Raw genomic sequence first — 18745 nt, 5'->3', positions numbered from 1 at the left:
AATTACTAAAACTATTAATCCCACAATGAAAATTTTGTTATCAGTAATTTAAATATTTTTCTATAAAAGATACAAATGATCAAAAAATCTATATGAGTAAAATCATTATTGAATAGACATTAATATTTAAAATATACTAAAATATATTATCTATGTTAGTATCATTTAAATTTAATAACATATCCTATCAAATAAAAAAAAAATATTTTTTGGATTAATAAAATTGATTTATATGTTCGCACCAATTTAATTATATATTTAACAGTTACTGAATTTTAGTTATTTAATATATATTTATTATTTTATAATATGTAAAAATATTTAATACATAAAATAATTTATATATATAATGTTGATTCCGCGCAAGGCGCGGATCTTAACCTAGTTTATATTATAGTATGACATCTCTTTGTAGACAACATTTTTTATGGAATAGTTAAGATTTCCGTGGTTGTACATAAGGGCTTTTTATGATTTCGTATATATTGTGAATTGTGATGTAGGTTTTGTTAGGGATTTTATGGATGGAATCCACATTAATGCTTAGAATATATTTAGTTTCCAGCGGTTACTAACTTTCCGCTCCCAAGTATTAATGTGATTGGTTATCAAAATTCTTGATATCTGATTGGTTGAAAATTTATTTGGAGACTTGATTTAAAAATTATTCTAAAAGACAATGACATGCCATTGTAAATATTTAAGAAAAATAAGGGCAATATCCTACTAGGGATTCTGCTTTAATATTATAGATTAACCATGTTATAAATCATAATCTTTTTTACTGGTGTAAAGTTTTTTGTCACGATTTCCGTCACATAATACCGGTAAAGTTTTAAATTTTGTTATATTACATAGGACAATTAACTAATTTTGGATCATTTGGTTAAAATATCTCTCGAACCTCATAAATTTTGGAGCTCGATTTTTTTTTTTGAACCCTATCCTGATATTTTTAACATTATTTACTAGATTTTGACATGCGCTTGAAAAGCGCATTTTTTTCGAAGTAAATAAAAAATTTGAAATTTTTTTATTTTTAGTTGTCCAGATAAAAATATCGGATAATTTTTAATATTTTAAATAAAAAATATTTAAGTAATTTGTTTTTGGGTGATTCGGTTTATACATATTACTTTAAGATATTTAGTTACTTTGAAATTAATATTTATAAGTATATAATTTGTATTTTAAAAATTAAGTTTCTCATCCGGTTCTCGACTTAGTTTCAAATTTTCGGTTTCAGTGATATATTACTCGGTTATTTATGAAAAATTCAGTTCAATTTTTGTATTTTTTTTCAGTTTGATAAAGTTCGGTTCGCGGTTCCGGAAAAATGTTCCCAACCTATACATTATCTCATAGAGAAATTAGTAAATATTTAAACTGAAAATCCCAATTTATCCGATATTTTATTTTATCTATAAATCTGTAACTCCCCAAAAATCTAGAATCAAACCAAAATTTAATTGGACCCCATTTTGTTTTTTGCATATTAGTCGGTTCTCAACTTTTCTATAGAACTGAACCAAAACCGAAATAATCTAACTGAAAACAAACCAAACCAAACATTGTAAATACATGAACGTTTCTAGAACCAAAACACCAAAAAAGAAAAAACAGAATCTGAAAACTAATAGTGCATCTAGAATTAAATTGCGAAAGAATATTCTAACTTTATAAACTATTTAACTCTTTTTAGTGGAGTACATATGTGGTTTATAAATGAATTAAGATGTGAGCAATGTTTTTATATCCGATCCAAACTTGTGGTCAGTTAACTCAGTGGCCGTATATCATCCGGAGTGGCTTATGTTCTTCATGTACCATTCTATTATAGGTTCTACCAACTGATATGTTTCCATAAAATTCAGATTTATGAATACCTATTAATTGTAGTCTGATAAAACCCAAAAAACTCGTCATTTACCTATGAACCAACATCGGTTGATTAAGAAAAAAACCTAGGAAAATCTTATAATATTTTTTACAAAATTAACTAACTACTCATATACTTTATAATAGTATTTAAAACTGAATAAATTATTTAATTTTTCATATAAATAAATGTAATGTATTTATATTATGCATTTTAATTTATAGTTTTTTTAATGATCAATAGTATTACAATTTTAATCAATTTTTAGTGTGTATAATTTATATGTTTTAATAGTATAGATATTTATATCAGTTTTGGACTTGCACATAGACTACTAATATATAGGACAACTGGCTTTCAAAGGTTTCTGGAGAAAAGAGTAGTAGTTTTAGTGACGCTTATTTTCTTTGATAGTTATTTTTTTTTTTTGTCATTGATAATTCAGAAATGTTGCATTCAAATGGATGTGATAATACACGAAATAAACCAAAACAAAGTGGAAGCCAGTAGGCCCCAAAAACAAACCCAAACTGTTGGGAAAATAAAAAACCATAAAGCAGGCTTCCAAACTCAAACCGAGCCTTAACCTGCTGATATTAATCAGCAACAGAGTAACCTTAATTTGCCTCCTGCAGCAGCACAGCAGACAACCAATGAGGGCCACCAAATGCAATATATGATTGCAGACGTTGGTCCTTTGTGACGCTCGTCGCTATTGCAGAGGCTGCGACATTACATGATTCAGGAACTAGGAACAATCCGCTCTTAGTCAGTGAGTAAACGTTATTTATTACTTCATGACATAGATGATAAGAAAGGGGATGCTCCAGTGGGTTATTAAGCGCACCTGCAGCTTTAACGGAAGAAAACTCAAACATTATGTTCTTCAGTTTCAGGTCAATAACCGCAGCTGAGGCCCAGGATAATGCCAAAAGGTCAGCATGTGTACTCGAAGCCACTCCACTAAAAGCGCTTCTGCTATGGGACAGCACTTTCCCGACAGAATCTCTAATGATCCAACCTACCCCACTGACATGAGATGATTCAGACCACGTAGCACCAATGTTACATTTCAGGGCGTGGGCTGGAGGTGTTGACCAAACAGGCACTTCAACTGTAGCAGGGATAGAGACGATGGGACTGTCAGGGAGACAACCATGTAGGTTCAGCCACACGACAGTTTCCTCCTTAGCTTTAGTCACAATATCACTTGCTACAGGCTGTACTTGTTCAAAGCACAACCTATTTCTCGCTTTCCAAATCTGCCAGAGAATCCAAGGGAATGACAGACGAACTGAAGCGCCAACATGCTGCTTATGACTGTGAGAAATCAGATGATACATGTTCAAGAAACCAGAGTCACGAGACCATCCTGCAGTGGGCAAAGGGAAACGCGATGCCTTCCAAACATCTTTCGATGTCTGACAGTGGAAAAGCATGTGACAAATTGTTTCCGGACCTTGATGGCAGACAGGGCATGTGGTATTGACCATGATTCCTCTAGTTTGAAGCTGAGCTTTAACTGCTAAGGCTCCAGACATCACACGCCAAAGAAAATGACGAAGTTTAGGTGACATTTTAGTTTTCCAGAGCTTAGACCACAACTGCTTCTCAATTGGAGGGATAGATACCTGAACCTCTGACCTGGTCCTGATGATAGTGTCCAGGAGTTTGTAACCACTCTTGTAATCATAGCAACCATTTTTTGAAAAACCCCACACAATCACGTCCGCTCTAGATAGCACTGGTCTTATTTTCTGAACCAAGTTTATGTCTTCCTCTGCTATCAATTGACACACCATGTCAACATTCCAAGAGCCGGTTTGCTGGTCCAATAAATCATTTACTGTTAGTGTCAGATCAACGATCGCATCTTGACGATAACGAGGAGGTCGAGAGACTGAATCAAGGAGCCAATTATCCAACCACACTTTGGTGTTTCTTCCATTTCCAATCTTACTGAAAAGACTCTCTTTCAGCAGTTCCCTTCCATGCATAATGCTCCGCCAAGCGTACGAAGGACGAGCCCCAATCCCACAGTCTAAAAATTCTGAACGATTGAAGTACCTATGCTTTAGAAGACGAGCCAGTAAGGAATTCGGAGAAGACCATATCCTCCAAGCCTGCTTTGCCAAAATAGACTGATTAAATCTCTCAATATCTTTGAAACCCAGCCCGCCAAGTTCTTTCTCTGTGCAAAGCTTCTTCCAAGCAACCCAAGAAATTTTCTTTTTATTGTTTCCACTACTCCACCAGAACTCAATCATTGCACTTGTGAGTTTTTCACAAACATCTTTTGGGAGTTTGAAACAAGACATTGCAAACACGGGAAGCGCCATACCAACAGATTTCAACATGATTTCCTTACCCCCCTGCGACAAAGCCTTTGCGAACCAGCCTTGAAGTCGACGATGGAGCTTTTCTCGAATAAAGCTCAGCAGTTTCCTCTTCGAACCGCTGAAACATTCTGGGAGACCAAGATACGAACCTTCTCCACCTTCATTTTCAATTCCCAAAACCATTTTAACCTCTGTTTTGGTAACTTCCGGTACAAGAGAGCCAAAAATAACTGACGATTTAAGATGAGTCACTTGTTGGCCCGACGCATCTCCATACAACTTGATGCAGGCTAGAATCTCATTGGCTTCCTCCGGGTTAGCTTTACACAGTAGTAAGCTATCATCAGCAAACAACAAATGATGGATTGAAGGCCCCGAACTAGTTAGTTTGATTCCGTGAAGACGCCCAGCCGCCTCAGAAGAATTAAGACAACTGACTAGAGCTTCTGCGCACAGTATGAACAGGAAAGGAGAGAGAGGATCACCTTGTCTAATTCCTCTTTCCGGTTTAATATGTCCATGAGAGTTTCCATTTAATAACACCGAGAAGGATACTGAGCTTACGCACGCCATAATCCATCGCACCCAAACTCGATCAAAACCCATCCGCTCCAGTAAGACCTCAAGGAAGCTCCATTCAACACGATCATATGCTTTTGACAGGTCGGTTTTAATTGCCATCCAACCCTCTGCCACTTTTGTACTAGTACGCAGACCATGGATCATCTCATGAGCGATGATAATATTATCTGAAATAATTCGTCCAGACACAAACGCGCCTTGTGTTTCCGCAATGATCTCAGGGAGTATTATCTTCAACCGATTACACAGGATCTTCGATATAATTTTGTACTGGACCGAACACAAGCTAATCGGCCTCATATCTTTCATGAGAGAGGGATTCACAATCTTTGGAAGCAAACTGATCTGTGTGTGATTCCATCCCTCAGGCATAATTGAAGACCGGAAGAACTCTTGAATCTCAGCAGTCAGACCGGGACCAACAATATGCCAGAATCTCTGATAGAAAACTCCTGTCAGACCATCCTCACCCGGTGCACTACTCCCTTTAACATCAAACGCCGCTTTCTTTATCTCCTCTGCGGTCACAGGGCGTGTAAGATGTTGATTCATGTTCTCTGTGACCCTCTGCTGGAAACCTTGGAACAGAGACTCCAGGTCGCAGGGGTTAGAGCTAGTAAACAAATCTCTGAAAAATTCCACAGCCAAATTCCCTTTTGCACCCTCAGAGAAATGCTCCTGGCCAATGTCATCAAGAAACATCAAGATACGATTTTGGATTCTTCTCCCCTTCACACAGTTGTGAAAATACTTAGTGTTCCGATCTCCTGACCGAAGCCATTCTTCTCTACACTTCTGTCTCCAAAACAATTCCTCTTCTCGCAGAGCTTTTGCAAGCTCCTGTTTAAGACGATGCATAGTGTCATAAGACGGAGAAGTTTTTGATACCTCTGCTTTCAAAGAGGCACGCAAACGAGTAATACGATCTCTGGAATTCATATCTGACTTTCCTTTCCAATCCATAATCTTTCTACGGCAACGATGAATCCGGTCCATAGTACAGCAACGCGTACCAGTATCACCTTCCCAGCTCATACGAACCAAATCCTCAAAACCCTCCCTAGACAGCATGCGTTTGTCAAAGAAAAACCTCCTCTTCATTGGGTTATCCCTCTCCAGTGAGAAGCAGACCCTAATGGGACGATGATCTGATGCCCAGAGGTCAAGGTATTCCAAATTTGCCCGAGGAAACAGAGCCAGCCATTCACTGTTGACAAAACACCTATCAAGCTTACATTGCACCCAGCCTTGTTCCCGCCAACCAACCCAAGAAAGACAATTCCCTGAGTGTCGTAACTCTCTCAATTTGCAGTTCTGAACTATATTTCTGAAGTTCCAGAAAGTTGATTCATTACGTACTGCACCACCACTTTTTTCATCGTTGGAAAGCAGCTCGTTGAAATCCCCAACCAGAACCCACACATCGTCTCTACTCAATCCCAAACTCTCCAAACGATTCCACACTTCATGACGTTTTTGCAGCCACTGGATCGCCATACACACACGACATGTAGAAAGTCACTGATCCAATTGTAACCTTGAGATCAATGATCCTCTTATCACTTGAAAATATAGTAACTTGATACGTATCCTTCCACATTAAAGCCAATCCTCCACTTAAACCTTCTGGCTCAACCGTAAAAACATGATCATAACCCAGTTGTTTCTTCACTCCAAAAATAAACTCAGACTTTTGTTTAGTCTCCATCAAGAACACAAATTCCGGATAATGCTTCCTACGAAGGGTCCGGAGATAGGGAATTGTCTCAGAGCCTCCTGCTCCTTGACAATTCCAAGAGAGAATGCTCATTGGGGAAGCAGCGGCTTCAATACGGAAGCCACCGTTGAGTTTGAGATTTTCTTGTTTTTGGTTTCTGTGTTGTTTATCGAAGCGACTGCCTTCCTCTTCGCGGTTGAATTCTGATCTGCACATGACGAACCATGTTGTGCCAGAACAGGAGCTGTATCTCTTCCAGAACCTCTTCTTTTCCATGAAGACTGACGTCTCTTTAATGACCTGTTTGAACCAACATTCCCAAGGACTCGCCCTTCCGAAGAAGGGCCAAGCTGAAAACCCGAGCCCAATGGAATCAGTGGAGCTGAACAGGCTGAGAATTTTGATCCTGAGGATTCAGTGTCATCATCACTCTTTTCTCCAGGATGTTGAGCGGGTGCCGCAGTAATCTGATGAGTAGCACCACAATGTTGTGATTCCAAGAGCTCAGTGTATGAGAACACATGTCCCTTCCCTTTATCTAACTCCTTCGTAATACGAGTAAGATGAACAGAGGACGCTACTTTGTTATCTTCAATGCCTTGCTTCACCCTTTCAATACGAGCTCGACGCTCAGTTTCATCAGCGTGAGAGATGTACAGCATCGCCATCTTACGGTCTTCTCTTGATAGTTTCGGAAACAGAACAGGGAAACCAGGAGGACCATCTAACGGTTCTGTGATAACCGGACCACCAGATTGCACTCTAGGGCCAACAGAAGCCTTGTTACCACTGCTACCTCCTTTCCTCAACAAAGGGCATCTCACCTTTTCATGAGTGAGACGCAGGCAATGAAAACACCTCTTGTGTATTTTCTCATATTCAAACTCTATAGCCACCGTACCTCCTTTCGGAACATTGAGTTTGCGGAAAGCTTTAGCTGGTTTATTAGTATTGAAATGCACCAGAGCACGAATATAGTCCTTGGTATGAGATACCTTAGGATCATATGCTATATCTTCCACCACACCAACTTCTGAAGCCAGTTTGAACATCGTCTCCGCTGTGAAAAAGATAGCAGGAATGTTGCGGATCCGAATCCACACATCAATTGACTGCAGAAAATCCTGAGGAGGATTGGATGTCCATCGCTCCAGCGCCATGGCCCAATGGTTGTAAGACCAGGGCCTATCATTCAAGACCGTTTGAAGATCCTCTTCCCGCTGGAAAACAAACTGGAACCTATCTCGGGATAAGGCAATCCCACGAACCCTGTCATAAACTCGCCATGCTGTTGGCATATACTCAATCATTCTTGACATTGATTGACAATCTGGATTCAATAAGCGTCCCAAAAGACTTATCTGATTCTCGTCCACAACCCTAAACCTTGGGCTATCGGGGAGTGTCAGAGGTTCCTCCTCTTCAAGTGACATTGCTTGGATCTCCTTGTGCAACAAATCAGCCATAGTATCTCGACAACTGATATTTCCGACGACGGAGGAGAAAGTAAAACGCGAGTTCTTAGGTAAAAGATCTAACGTGATTGAAGTGAAATTTCCTTTAATAACACAAAACTCAATAATGATTTTTTGGGATATCATGACCAAAGGAAAACTTGGAAAAGAGGGAAGCCAAGATCGGAAACACCCAAGTCGAAAAGGAAATTGGATCGAAATTATATGGAAAGAAAATAAGCTGATTTAAGAGAAATAAGGACTTTCTAAAAGTAACTCGACCGTAGCAAATGCTCGTCAATAGAACCCACTCACGGTGAGGGAAGAGAAAATTTAATAAAGACAAGTAACCAACGCACTAAAAAGTCACCGGAAATCACCCCTTAGAGAGAGAATGGCTTTGATAGTTATTTGTTATGCAGATTATGTATTGATCACAAATCCACAATCTCCGTAAACTCTATGAAAAATATTCTTCATAAATTTTGTTAACATTATTACCTATTTAGAAAATTAGTTAAGTGTTTTTTTGAACCTTTGATGAAATTTACTTAAATTAATTATTTTAAATATTTAGTTTGGTGCAAATCATGGCATTATTAAGTAACACATATCTTTGCCCGGTTAGACTTGTTCCTGAATCCAAATCTACGTTAAATATAGAAATCTGTTAATAGATCTCGTTAGCAAAAGATAGTACACTATCTGTATATTTAATATAGAGATAAAGATATTTTAGATGTGAACAAATATTTTCAAGATCTGTATTTAATAAATTGTTCACGTATATATTAGTGTTTTTAGAAAAAGCTAATGTGCTAAATTAATTGTAACATGAGTAAACTCAAACAGTAGATTATGTATTACTGAAATTTATATTATAAGAGACAACTATAAAAAAATATATACTGTAATTTATAATACAAGAGAAATTTATAAAAAAAAATAGATTTTAATTTTAGGTTGAACTATTATGAGGTGAAAATATATTAAAATTTTATTTATAACTAATTTATATATAACATACTGTAAGTTATTTTTTGAAACTAATTATATTTACAACTATATTTTTTGAGTGTTTTTAAACATTTCGTAAATATAATGTGGAGTTCATCGGTTATAATTTATAATGTAGGAAGCGTAAATATAACTATAAAATGAATAACATGAAATACAATAATTTGGCACATGATGTAATGAAATTTACATATCTAATATAATTTGGTTAAGAAGATAGAATGAACCGTGAGTTTGGTCATAAAAGTAAGCCCATGCGTAATAATATATTTTGACAGGTGTATTAGGCAGTTAGAAGATATTAAATTAAAAATGAAAAGGCACAGAAACTTTTCATAGGTTAGATTTTTTAAGGATTTTCCTCTTTTAATAATATAAACTAGATTTTGACCCGCGGTTCAAAAGCGTGGATTTTTTTCATTGTTTTGGTTTCGATGTTTCAAAGTATATTATTAAGTTACAAAATTATATAATTTATCAAATAGTTTATTTTAGAATTTATAAGCACATTCTTATGTAGTGTTACATTTGTTGAGTTGATGAGTCAAAAAAAATTATTTGGCAGATTTTGAGCTAATCTAATAGTATATATTTGTAGAATTTTTAATAGTTTTAGCGGTGTTTTTATTCGTGACCTAACCCTACAATCTCAAAAGTAAACCAGGTGATTCGTATATAATCCGGTATGAATTTTGTTAAAACCTTAAATATAGATCGGATGATATTTTTCAAAAATTAATTCAAACTTTTGAATCAAGCTTTGAAGCGCGGGATTAATACTTTTTCAAAAAAGAAAAATCTTGTTTAACTAAGGTATTCCAAACCTAGTGAAGAGTTTATACCAATCTCAATGTGTTTTGTCGATAAACATAACTTTTCTCCAGATTTTCAAATGAGGCCATATATCTTTTTTTATGTAATAAAAAATATAATTTTATAAATAATTTATATGTTGCCTTTTTTTCAAAAAAAAATAAATTATATGTTTTAACATTTCCTATGATTTATGTTTAAATTTGTGTATTAAATTTATTTTGCTATTTTAATTGAACTATAATTTTAGAGATTTTGGATAATTTTGACTCATATTATGAGTCTCTTTGTTTAACCTATTTTAGCTAACTGTTAACAATTTATTTTTATCAAACAAAATACATTAATTTTATTTATAAATATTCTGACTTGCAATATTTTTAAACTATAAATCAAAATTGATTATTTCACCTTTAATATTCTGAAATTTTATATTTTTAAAGTAAATTATATTATAAATATATGAATATGTGTTATGATGTATGCATAATTATTTTAAAATAGAGCACGAATGATATATATCATGTACAACCGTTTACACACGTTGAAAATCAGAAATATAGAACTTACATTAATTCTTACAAATTTGTAATAAATTATATTCATATTTTAGATTATAAGATACTGTATAAAAATATAAATATGTGTTGTCAAGAAAAAAACTTATATAATCAGCGATATGGGCAACAGTTCAACCATGTATATAATTTTTAAGGGAATATATAATTACGTAAGAAATGAATGTATGAGTACCAATAGGGTGATACAATTCAGAATATTTTCCTTAGCTAAAATCTCTTCAAAATCTATTCTAATATATAGTATTTATGATTGATATAAATTTGAATATTTATATTCTTAATGTTGGTAGGATATATTTATTAACAGTAAATAGGTATATTTGGTAAGTTGCTAGACAGAAGAATAATTGTGTAAATCTCGTCTAAATTTTAAAATGTTTTGCGTGAACCATATCAACATGATACAAAATCAATTTGGTAGATTAATTGTAAAAAAAAAGCTAATAGTCATGAAAATATATGTTTTTGCATTTATTTATATATTTTTATTTTAAATTAAAATTCATTTGGAAGAATTTAATAATTGGTGAGAACTATTAAATATATCCTATAATATTTCATGAATCTGACAATATATAGATTTATTAAGTTTTTAAAAATTATAGTTTTGAGATTACATATAATGTATATAGGGTTTAAGTGTTTTTGGTATTGGGTTTAGTTTTTATTAAAAACTTAAGAAGATGGTGAGATAAAAATAATAATGAAAACAGTGTTCAGTTATCTATTCATGTAGCCTACGAAAATACAAAGTAAACCAAAATATTGATTTAATTCTTATAGTCCAAAATGAATCTTGAGTTAGCTGTGCACCTTGTGGTATGTATCGAAAGTAATAATAGTCGATGTGCTATGTAACACTAATGGTTTTTATGTGAATAAGTCAAATTTGAATAAGAGTATTGACATATATTCATATATGGCTGCATTCTCCATTGTCCATAGTCAAAGAGAAGCATTAAATACACGTTAGGCAAACATGTGACATTGCAGGAGCATTTCCATATTTTCGTGTATTATAAGATCTACCAAATAAAGTATAGATGTGGTTAAGATCTGATATCAACGTGTATAAAAAATGTGGGCTAATAAATAATAAGTAGTGATTAAATTATTGTTAGAGAAATATATAGTAACATATTGATAGTATAAATTTAAGGTAAGACCAAAATATTAGTAGTCTAATGAAAGAGTCTTAAATGGCGTCAAAAAAAAATGAAAAAGTCCAAACAACTTTTATAAGTAGATTTTTAGGACTCATTTTCTTTTAATAGTACTGATTAGTTTTATTTTCGTCAGGGGCCACTAGTTTTCTCACCTTGATCTTAATAACAAATGGTTCTGGGTCTGCCACTGATCGTTACGGCTACAATATACACACCACTTATTGTAATGTTGTGTCTTGAGAGTTTTCTCTTCTCCCCGCGTATGTTTATGAATGCAACTTTCTTAAAGATCAACTGATTTAACTAGTCCGGAAATTACCGGTCATTTTCTCTCCTAAAACCGTTTTCGGCTGAAATGAGCAAATAGAATACTACTGAAAAAGACAAGAGAAGAATGGTTGAATATTGACAACACCGTGAACTATGACTAATTTTTTCCAGTACAAAATCGTGGAAACTGGGAAACAAATTAATATGATTTTCGATCAAAAAAGAAGAAGGAAAAACATTTTATAATATCTCTAAAGGAGATAATTTGTCCCCTCCCGGCCTCCCCCCATTACCCTATTTCATACACTTTGAAAAAATAACTAGCGAGGAATTGTTTTGTAGTTGTAAAAAAAAAATTTATTTGACAAAAATATAATAGAGCCATAATTGCTTTTAAACTGGTGTAAACTTTTTATGTTTTTTTACTTACAACATGCACACAAAAAATAAATATATAAAATGTATATGAAAATGACTTATTATAAATTTAATTTTCAGTATTATATAGTTATAAAATTTTATCTTCTCAACTTTAAATTATAAATACATGGTAAAATCTTATTTTATGTTCTAACCCGTGATGTACGTAATTTTAAAATAAACTATTATATTATAGTTTTAATGAATTATTCATTGTTAATTTAATATATATTAGGTTGAATTAAAATATTTTATAATATTACCGAATACCATATGTTTTATTGATAAATTAAGTATCTAATTCATTGTATCTACCAAACCGGTAAAGAAAAACTGCTAATATAAATTACATTTTAATTTACATAATTACGTTAATTGTAGAGTCAATTACATTTGGCATATTTTGTTAACCAGATCAAACAAAAGTGGACGTAGCTAAGATTTTGTCCACTTTGTTTACTGGCCGAGATGAATTATTAAATAGTTTCTAACCAATTCAATCTGGTTAACTATAAGTTTTCTAAATTACATTGGACCATAAATAATATTGTATGAATCTATCACGTTTAACATTTATTATATTACGATCACATTCAGTGATCACATTCAGTTCTAAAAGATTATAATCTCCACAAAATATGGTAAGTATTTTATGTTTATGAATAATTAAAATTGTTAAACATAAATATAGGAGTGGCATGGCTTGTAATTAGCAAAGAAAATTAAGGACAAAATTCTAGGAGGTATTTTGCTTTAATAGTATAGATAGATAAATAGTATTAAAACAACTTCAATCAATGATATTAATTTTTACCTTAAAATAATACTGCAAAATATTCTCTTAACTCTTGTTTTGTATTAGTATTTATTTTAAACAAAATAATAATAATAATACATTATTTTTCTATTAATTTGGTAGTGTTAAATAAATACACTTTTGAAAGTTGATGCATTACAATATAAAAATTTAGTTGTGGTACTAAGTTAGATAACAATTTTTGAGTATTTTAAAATTAATTTAATTTTTATTGATGTTTAATGAATTTTCTCCTATTTTTTATAAATAAAATTGAAATATTATTTTTAAAATTATGTCTAAAATGACGGTATTTATCTAGTTATAATTTATATATATAAGAATTGAAGAATTCTATTGTAAATAAATGTTATTATTTCAAATTAGAAAAATGGATAATATTATGCTATATACGCAACAATAAGTCAATACTGTTAGGAAATAAAATAATGTAAAATTGGAGAATGGAAGTGATTGGTTATGCGGTAACTGTAAAAATAATAATATATAATGTTTTACAGCTTACAAAATAGTAATGTTTTAGAAAACAAAATTGTTATACCAATTTTTTTTACTATTTTGGCTTTATTTTAAAAATTACAACATTTTAACCAATCATTCAATTATCTTTAACTTTAAAAATGCGGTAATATACTCTCTCCAAACTTCTGATATATTTTTTTTAACATAACCTTTGATACAATGATTATTTTATGATAATATCAAAGTCAGTTAACTGTGCTGAAATTACGTTGTCGGCTTCCCTTTTTTTCTGGTAGAATTGACTGATTGGCCATCTTCACAAATAAAAAGAAGACGAGTTATCTAACAATACTAAAAAGGAAGATATTAGAGAGGGATGACACCTCAGATTAAAAAATCAACCAATTAGAACAGAGTTTATTGCCATGTCATCATCACATTCTTATTTTCTCTAACTTTGTTTCATCAATTCTTTTCGTTTTCTCTTCATCTCCTTCTCTTTCACGTACAAATCCTTTGAGCCTTCTTGACATTATATTGAAGCCTCTTCATTCTCCCTCCTTCTCGCCATCTTCACTATATAGACGACGGCTACACTCAAAATCCAAAGTTTCTTCACAGACGATGACAATTTTCAGAACACAAATTCTCGCCATAGCCTCCAATCTTGGTTACGTTGTCGCTCCTCCGTTGCAGGTAACTTAATAATCACTTTTCTGATTCAGTAGTTTCTAAATTAAATCTAACCACCACTGGCGCTTCTATTTATATCTGAAATTGCTTAGAACCCTTACTGATTGATCTTGGCTTCTTGAAGTCGATGATCATAATATAAAGAGATTTCCGAGGTGAGCACTGTCTGGATGTGTTAAGAAAACTTTGATATCAAAGACACAAATCTCAGGCTCAAATAGTGTATCTGGTTCGCAGTAGAGGCCTGTGAATCCCTTTCAGAGTCAGAATGAAACGGTGCGTGTTTTGAATTCGACTATAATACCAAGGATCTGTAAGACCTTTGCACTATATAGGTTGGTAGTCTGAACAATGTTATGGTTTGTGGTTTCACTTCTAGGTTCGTGGAAGAACTGAAATAGCAAAATAACTCATTAGTTATTGTGGATATTCAGGGGAATTGGTTTGCATAAAGTGGCCAAGTTTGAGAATGAGCAGCAAGAACTTCTACGGTTCCCACAAACACTTTTCGACACAAAGATGCCAGCTGGTCATACAGTTTTGCAACCTTTCGCAGATGACTTCTCGAATTAAAAGATATAAGTTGAGGTAAGTAAAGCACCACTGCTGGTAACAAAGTGATTAATGCCAAACTAACTTGACAATGTTCTAAGTGGTATGCTTTCCCATAGGAACTGTTCTTTGTTCTACGTATTGTTGAGAGGACTCAGTGTGGGAATGTGAGTTAATTATTCTTGCGCAGAACAGTGGAGATCAATGGCTGGTATAGCTCTACTTTGCATCTGGAAGATTGACAAGAGGTATGCGATGACTACAATTTTTTTTCATGAAACGTTTGCCTTACTTTCCTCTATAATTTGTTTATTTAAATTAACACTGAGGATGCATTATATAAGCATCCCTAGTATATGAAGATATCGTGTATTCAACGTTTATAAACTAAAAATACATGGATTAGAACATAATCCACAGAAAAAAATATATTTTTAGCAGATACTGATTTTCTTTGTTCTATATAGTAATTAAGACAAACGTATATGGTTCAGGGGATAAACGTTGTGAGAAAATCGGAGCACAAGTGAGCCAGAAACTGATTGTGGTCCATGGAATCATCTTGCTATCTTTAACAGCTGCAAATACATATGATCCACAGTCATGTGACCACCCTAGTTAGACTCTAGCTCCGCCACTGGTCAGAAGCTAGGGGACGCAGCTTAGTGTTTAGTTTATATGGTGGGATATATCTATTTCAATCTGATTCAAATCCATTACGGTAAGATTAATCTAACTTTTTCATCAATTGATATATCTCATGATAGTTTTTCCATCAATCTTCATAGGTTTGTGTGATGAGTTACAAAATAGGATTTGGAACAAAGCCAAAGTTTATCCGTGAGAGACGTCTCAAGTCAGCCAACTCAACCAACCAAATCCAGTTTCACACACACTGCTAGATCAATACAAACCACCTGCTCAGGGATCAGGTGAGAATATGTGAGTAGAAGACATATATGTGAGTAGTTTATATTACACTTGGTTTTATAAGTGAGCACCTTATGAAAGTCTTTGTAAGATAGTGAATATATATCTTCCAGTTTCCAGTCTTAATTGTTATGTGATTTAGAAACGAATTTGGTCAGAGTTTGACATTTGGTTGACATATCTATCATATATGGCTGCAAAGCTTACACTAATGAATGAGAAACCTGCATGTTTTTTTGTTATATATAATTAAGGAACCAACATATGGGAAAATAATACAATAATAAGTAAACTAACATTGTTCATAAAGTGATATTAATTAGAAAAAAATTCATTTTAGAAGAGTAGCTTCGTGTACCATATAGTAAAGACTTAAGATAATCTACTTTAGTTTTTGATTAATGTTAGTTTTTCAGGATATTTTTGGCACATTTGATATCATGTACTTCATATTTAATTGGTATTATCATGTGTAAGGTTATTTTTCCCACCAACATTAAAAATATGTTAGTTTCTCCGGATTTTAGTGACAAAAAAAAGTTTCTCAGGATTTATTTATTAAAAAATATGTAGATGTGGATTATTAACAATAACAAACACAATAGATTAAACATCAATCAAATAATATATATTATATTTAATTCATACTTTAAGTATATTTTAATTTACTACATATAACTTTGTTTGGTTCAACATAAGTTTAATTTTAGAAAGGCAGGTTTTTTAAAATACATGCTAAAAATATTTAATCTAAAACATATGTAAGAAAAGAACACAATAAGAAAAAAAAAACAAATACATAATATAAAAATAATAATTAATACACTACAATTTAAAACATGATTAAAATAAATGTTAAAGACCAATAAAATACTTAATATAATATAATATCTATAATAATAAAACAAAACATCGAACAAACCCTATCACCTTCCCTTCGTGGTGCCTTTGATCTGAGAAACGGATGCACCTCCCTTGAATACGATACCATTAACCCTTGCATTCAATCTCAGTAAAGTCGACCCCCACTATGTAGCATTATCTCATCAGCTCTGTCCTCTTCATCTTCTCCATGATTTCAAACCTATAAATTGGCGTCTCCGGATAGATGGTTTCCACAGATTATTCACTCCTCTCAACTCATAATTCAACAACATCCTTCCAAGAACGATGGCAGCTTACCATATATGGCCTTCTGAGTTGAAGCCAGAGGGTTGTACTCGAACGGTTTTGACACGCCTACTTTGATTCTGAATGTCAGGAAAGCTGGTGAACTGATGGGCATCGATATGCTGCTCTTGGATGATCAGGTATATGTTCCTTTTTTTACGTGTTTGTTGTTATGTATATGTTCCCTTATTTTCTTTTGTGTATGTTTATATGTCTTTGATGCCCAAAGCGCTTTTAAAAATAATAAATCTATTTTCCATGTAATAGCCTCATAAACAATGATTAACATATTTTAATTCTTTAAGTGATGATGACTGTGGTAGTCAGCTTCATGCTCAGTACTTGCGATGCAAAATACGTCGTTTTAAGAACAAGCGAGTTGATAATTCAATTAGTTGTCCTCATCAACTTCTGCATCCCACCTTCAAATTAAATCAAAACTGAAATAATAACTGGACAATCTTTCATGTTCCTCATCTTACTTCATCATACTAAGTACTAACATTCAATTTCCTTTTAGGTTCATTTTTTGGTGTCGAAACACTTGAACTGGGCTCAAATCTGATCAAGATTAGCGAGAAGATTGGAGATTAGTGGAAACTAAAAGAGAAGAAAGGATATGTAGGATTATCACAGAAGATGATGCTACCATCAAATGGCTCTTTGGAAGTGATAGAAAGCTCTGCTACCACCACCCTTAATTCGGGTCAACTCAAGAAACTGGCTAAATTCAATCAATAAAAAGTAAATCAATGTCAAAGTTTTCATCTAAATGATGTATATGAACTAACGCAGTGGTGAGTCTAATGAAAGTTGTTGGAGCACGGTGGAGAAGTGGTGGCATTGTATTGGCGAGTGATGGCCGTAACGGTAGATTGAATCACCAGGAAGCGGTGTGCTCATGGCATGGCTGTGATGGTTGTGTGATTTTCCAAAAAAATACAGAGGAGACAAAGAAACAGACGTCGAGAAGAGGTGAGTTTTTGCATCAGCAATTTTTGTATTCAGAAGCCATGGAGGTCAGATCGAAGGTGTATATAAGGACGTGTCGGCAAAGCCAGAAAAAGTGTTATTACTTAATCGACAAGAAGCCTAAAGCCTTAATGAACTCAAAAATATCAGTGTGTGAAAGCAAATTTGGAAGTGTGCTGGCTAGAGTTAGTAGAATCATATCACGATCAAGTTATATATGGGTAAGAACGCATTGCACAGAATCCATATCACTTGAATTTTTCTCATTCCAAGTATCCCAGCCAAACGTATTGTAGGTCAATGTCTCCCTCCCATATATATATATATGCATGTTATAAGATGAAGTTAATTAATTAACTTTCCAGCCGCTTTTCATTCATAAACCCTAGTACCAACGAATAGTTCATTGGACTTTTGAGATTTGATCTCAACGGCACTAGCATTCTGTATCGATCTAGTTTAGTGCGTATGGATACCGATAGAGGCACGACGTTTGGAGTGATAGAAATCTCGACTTGGTTATTTCATCCTTCCGCTGCAGAATAACCAGGTATATTCGAAACTCTAAGATCTAAGTTTATTTCAGTATTGACATGAGATTCTAAGCATATAAATTCATAGGTTGATCACTACAAGAAAACAGGCGGATACTGACGGACAAAATCGTCAGAAGTTCGTCGGAATAGGCGGATACTGACGAATTTCTGACGACAGTGGTCGTCGGTATCATTTCGTGGGAAAAAAAAAAATTCGTCGGAATTTCGTCAGAGTTTCCGACGACTTTCTGACGAATACCGATAAACCACATTCTGACGAACTTCCGACGACACTCCGATAACATATTCCGAGAACAGAATTCATCGGAAACACTATATACCGACGAATTAGGTCGTCAGAATATACTGACGAAT

General features: G+C 33.6%; 1 protein-coding gene and 1 long non-coding RNA gene across 8 annotated transcripts; one reads left to right on the top strand and one right to left on the bottom strand.

Annotated features, from left to right (window-relative positions):
* Positions 1 to 2496: 2496 nt before the first annotated feature.
* Positions 2497 to 7983, bottom strand: LOC106324322. The gene is made up of 3 exons (XM_013762310.1): positions 6818 to 7983; positions 6338 to 6725; positions 2497 to 6285 (listed from the first exon to the last, which is right to left on the bottom strand). Exons 1-3 carry the CDS (start codon positions 7981 to 7983, stop codon positions 2497 to 2499), a joined length of 5343 nt encoding a protein of 1780 aa, XP_013617764.1.
* Positions 7984 to 14013: 6030 nt separating this feature from the next.
* LOC106325658 lies at positions 14014 to 18045 on the top strand. Of its 7 annotated transcripts, XR_001266971.1 has the most exons (9): positions 14014 to 14213; positions 14355 to 14545; positions 14645 to 14798; positions 14882 to 15010; positions 15257 to 15483; positions 15551 to 15694; positions 16954 to 17002; positions 17383 to 17568; positions 17658 to 18045. It is a non-coding gene; the product is annotated as an uncharacterized LOC106325658 (long non-coding RNA). The 7 variants fall into 7 exon arrangements; XR_001266970.1 differs by having other exon boundaries at positions 17383 to 18045; XR_001266972.1 differs by lacking the exons at positions 16954 to 17002; positions 17383 to 17568; positions 17658 to 18045 and adding an exon at positions 15947 to 15966.
* Positions 18046 to 18745: the final 700 nt, after the last annotated feature.

The sequence above is a fragment of the Brassica oleracea genome, chromosome C2 (assembly GCF_000695525.1).
Source record: "Brassica oleracea var. oleracea cultivar TO1000 chromosome C2, BOL, whole genome shotgun sequence".
In the NCBI taxonomy this organism is placed as follows: domain Eukaryota; kingdom Viridiplantae; phylum Streptophyta; class Magnoliopsida; order Brassicales; family Brassicaceae; genus Brassica; species Brassica oleracea.
Note: the sequence above shows the minus strand (reverse complement) of the source record. Positions and strands in the feature narration are given on the sequence as shown.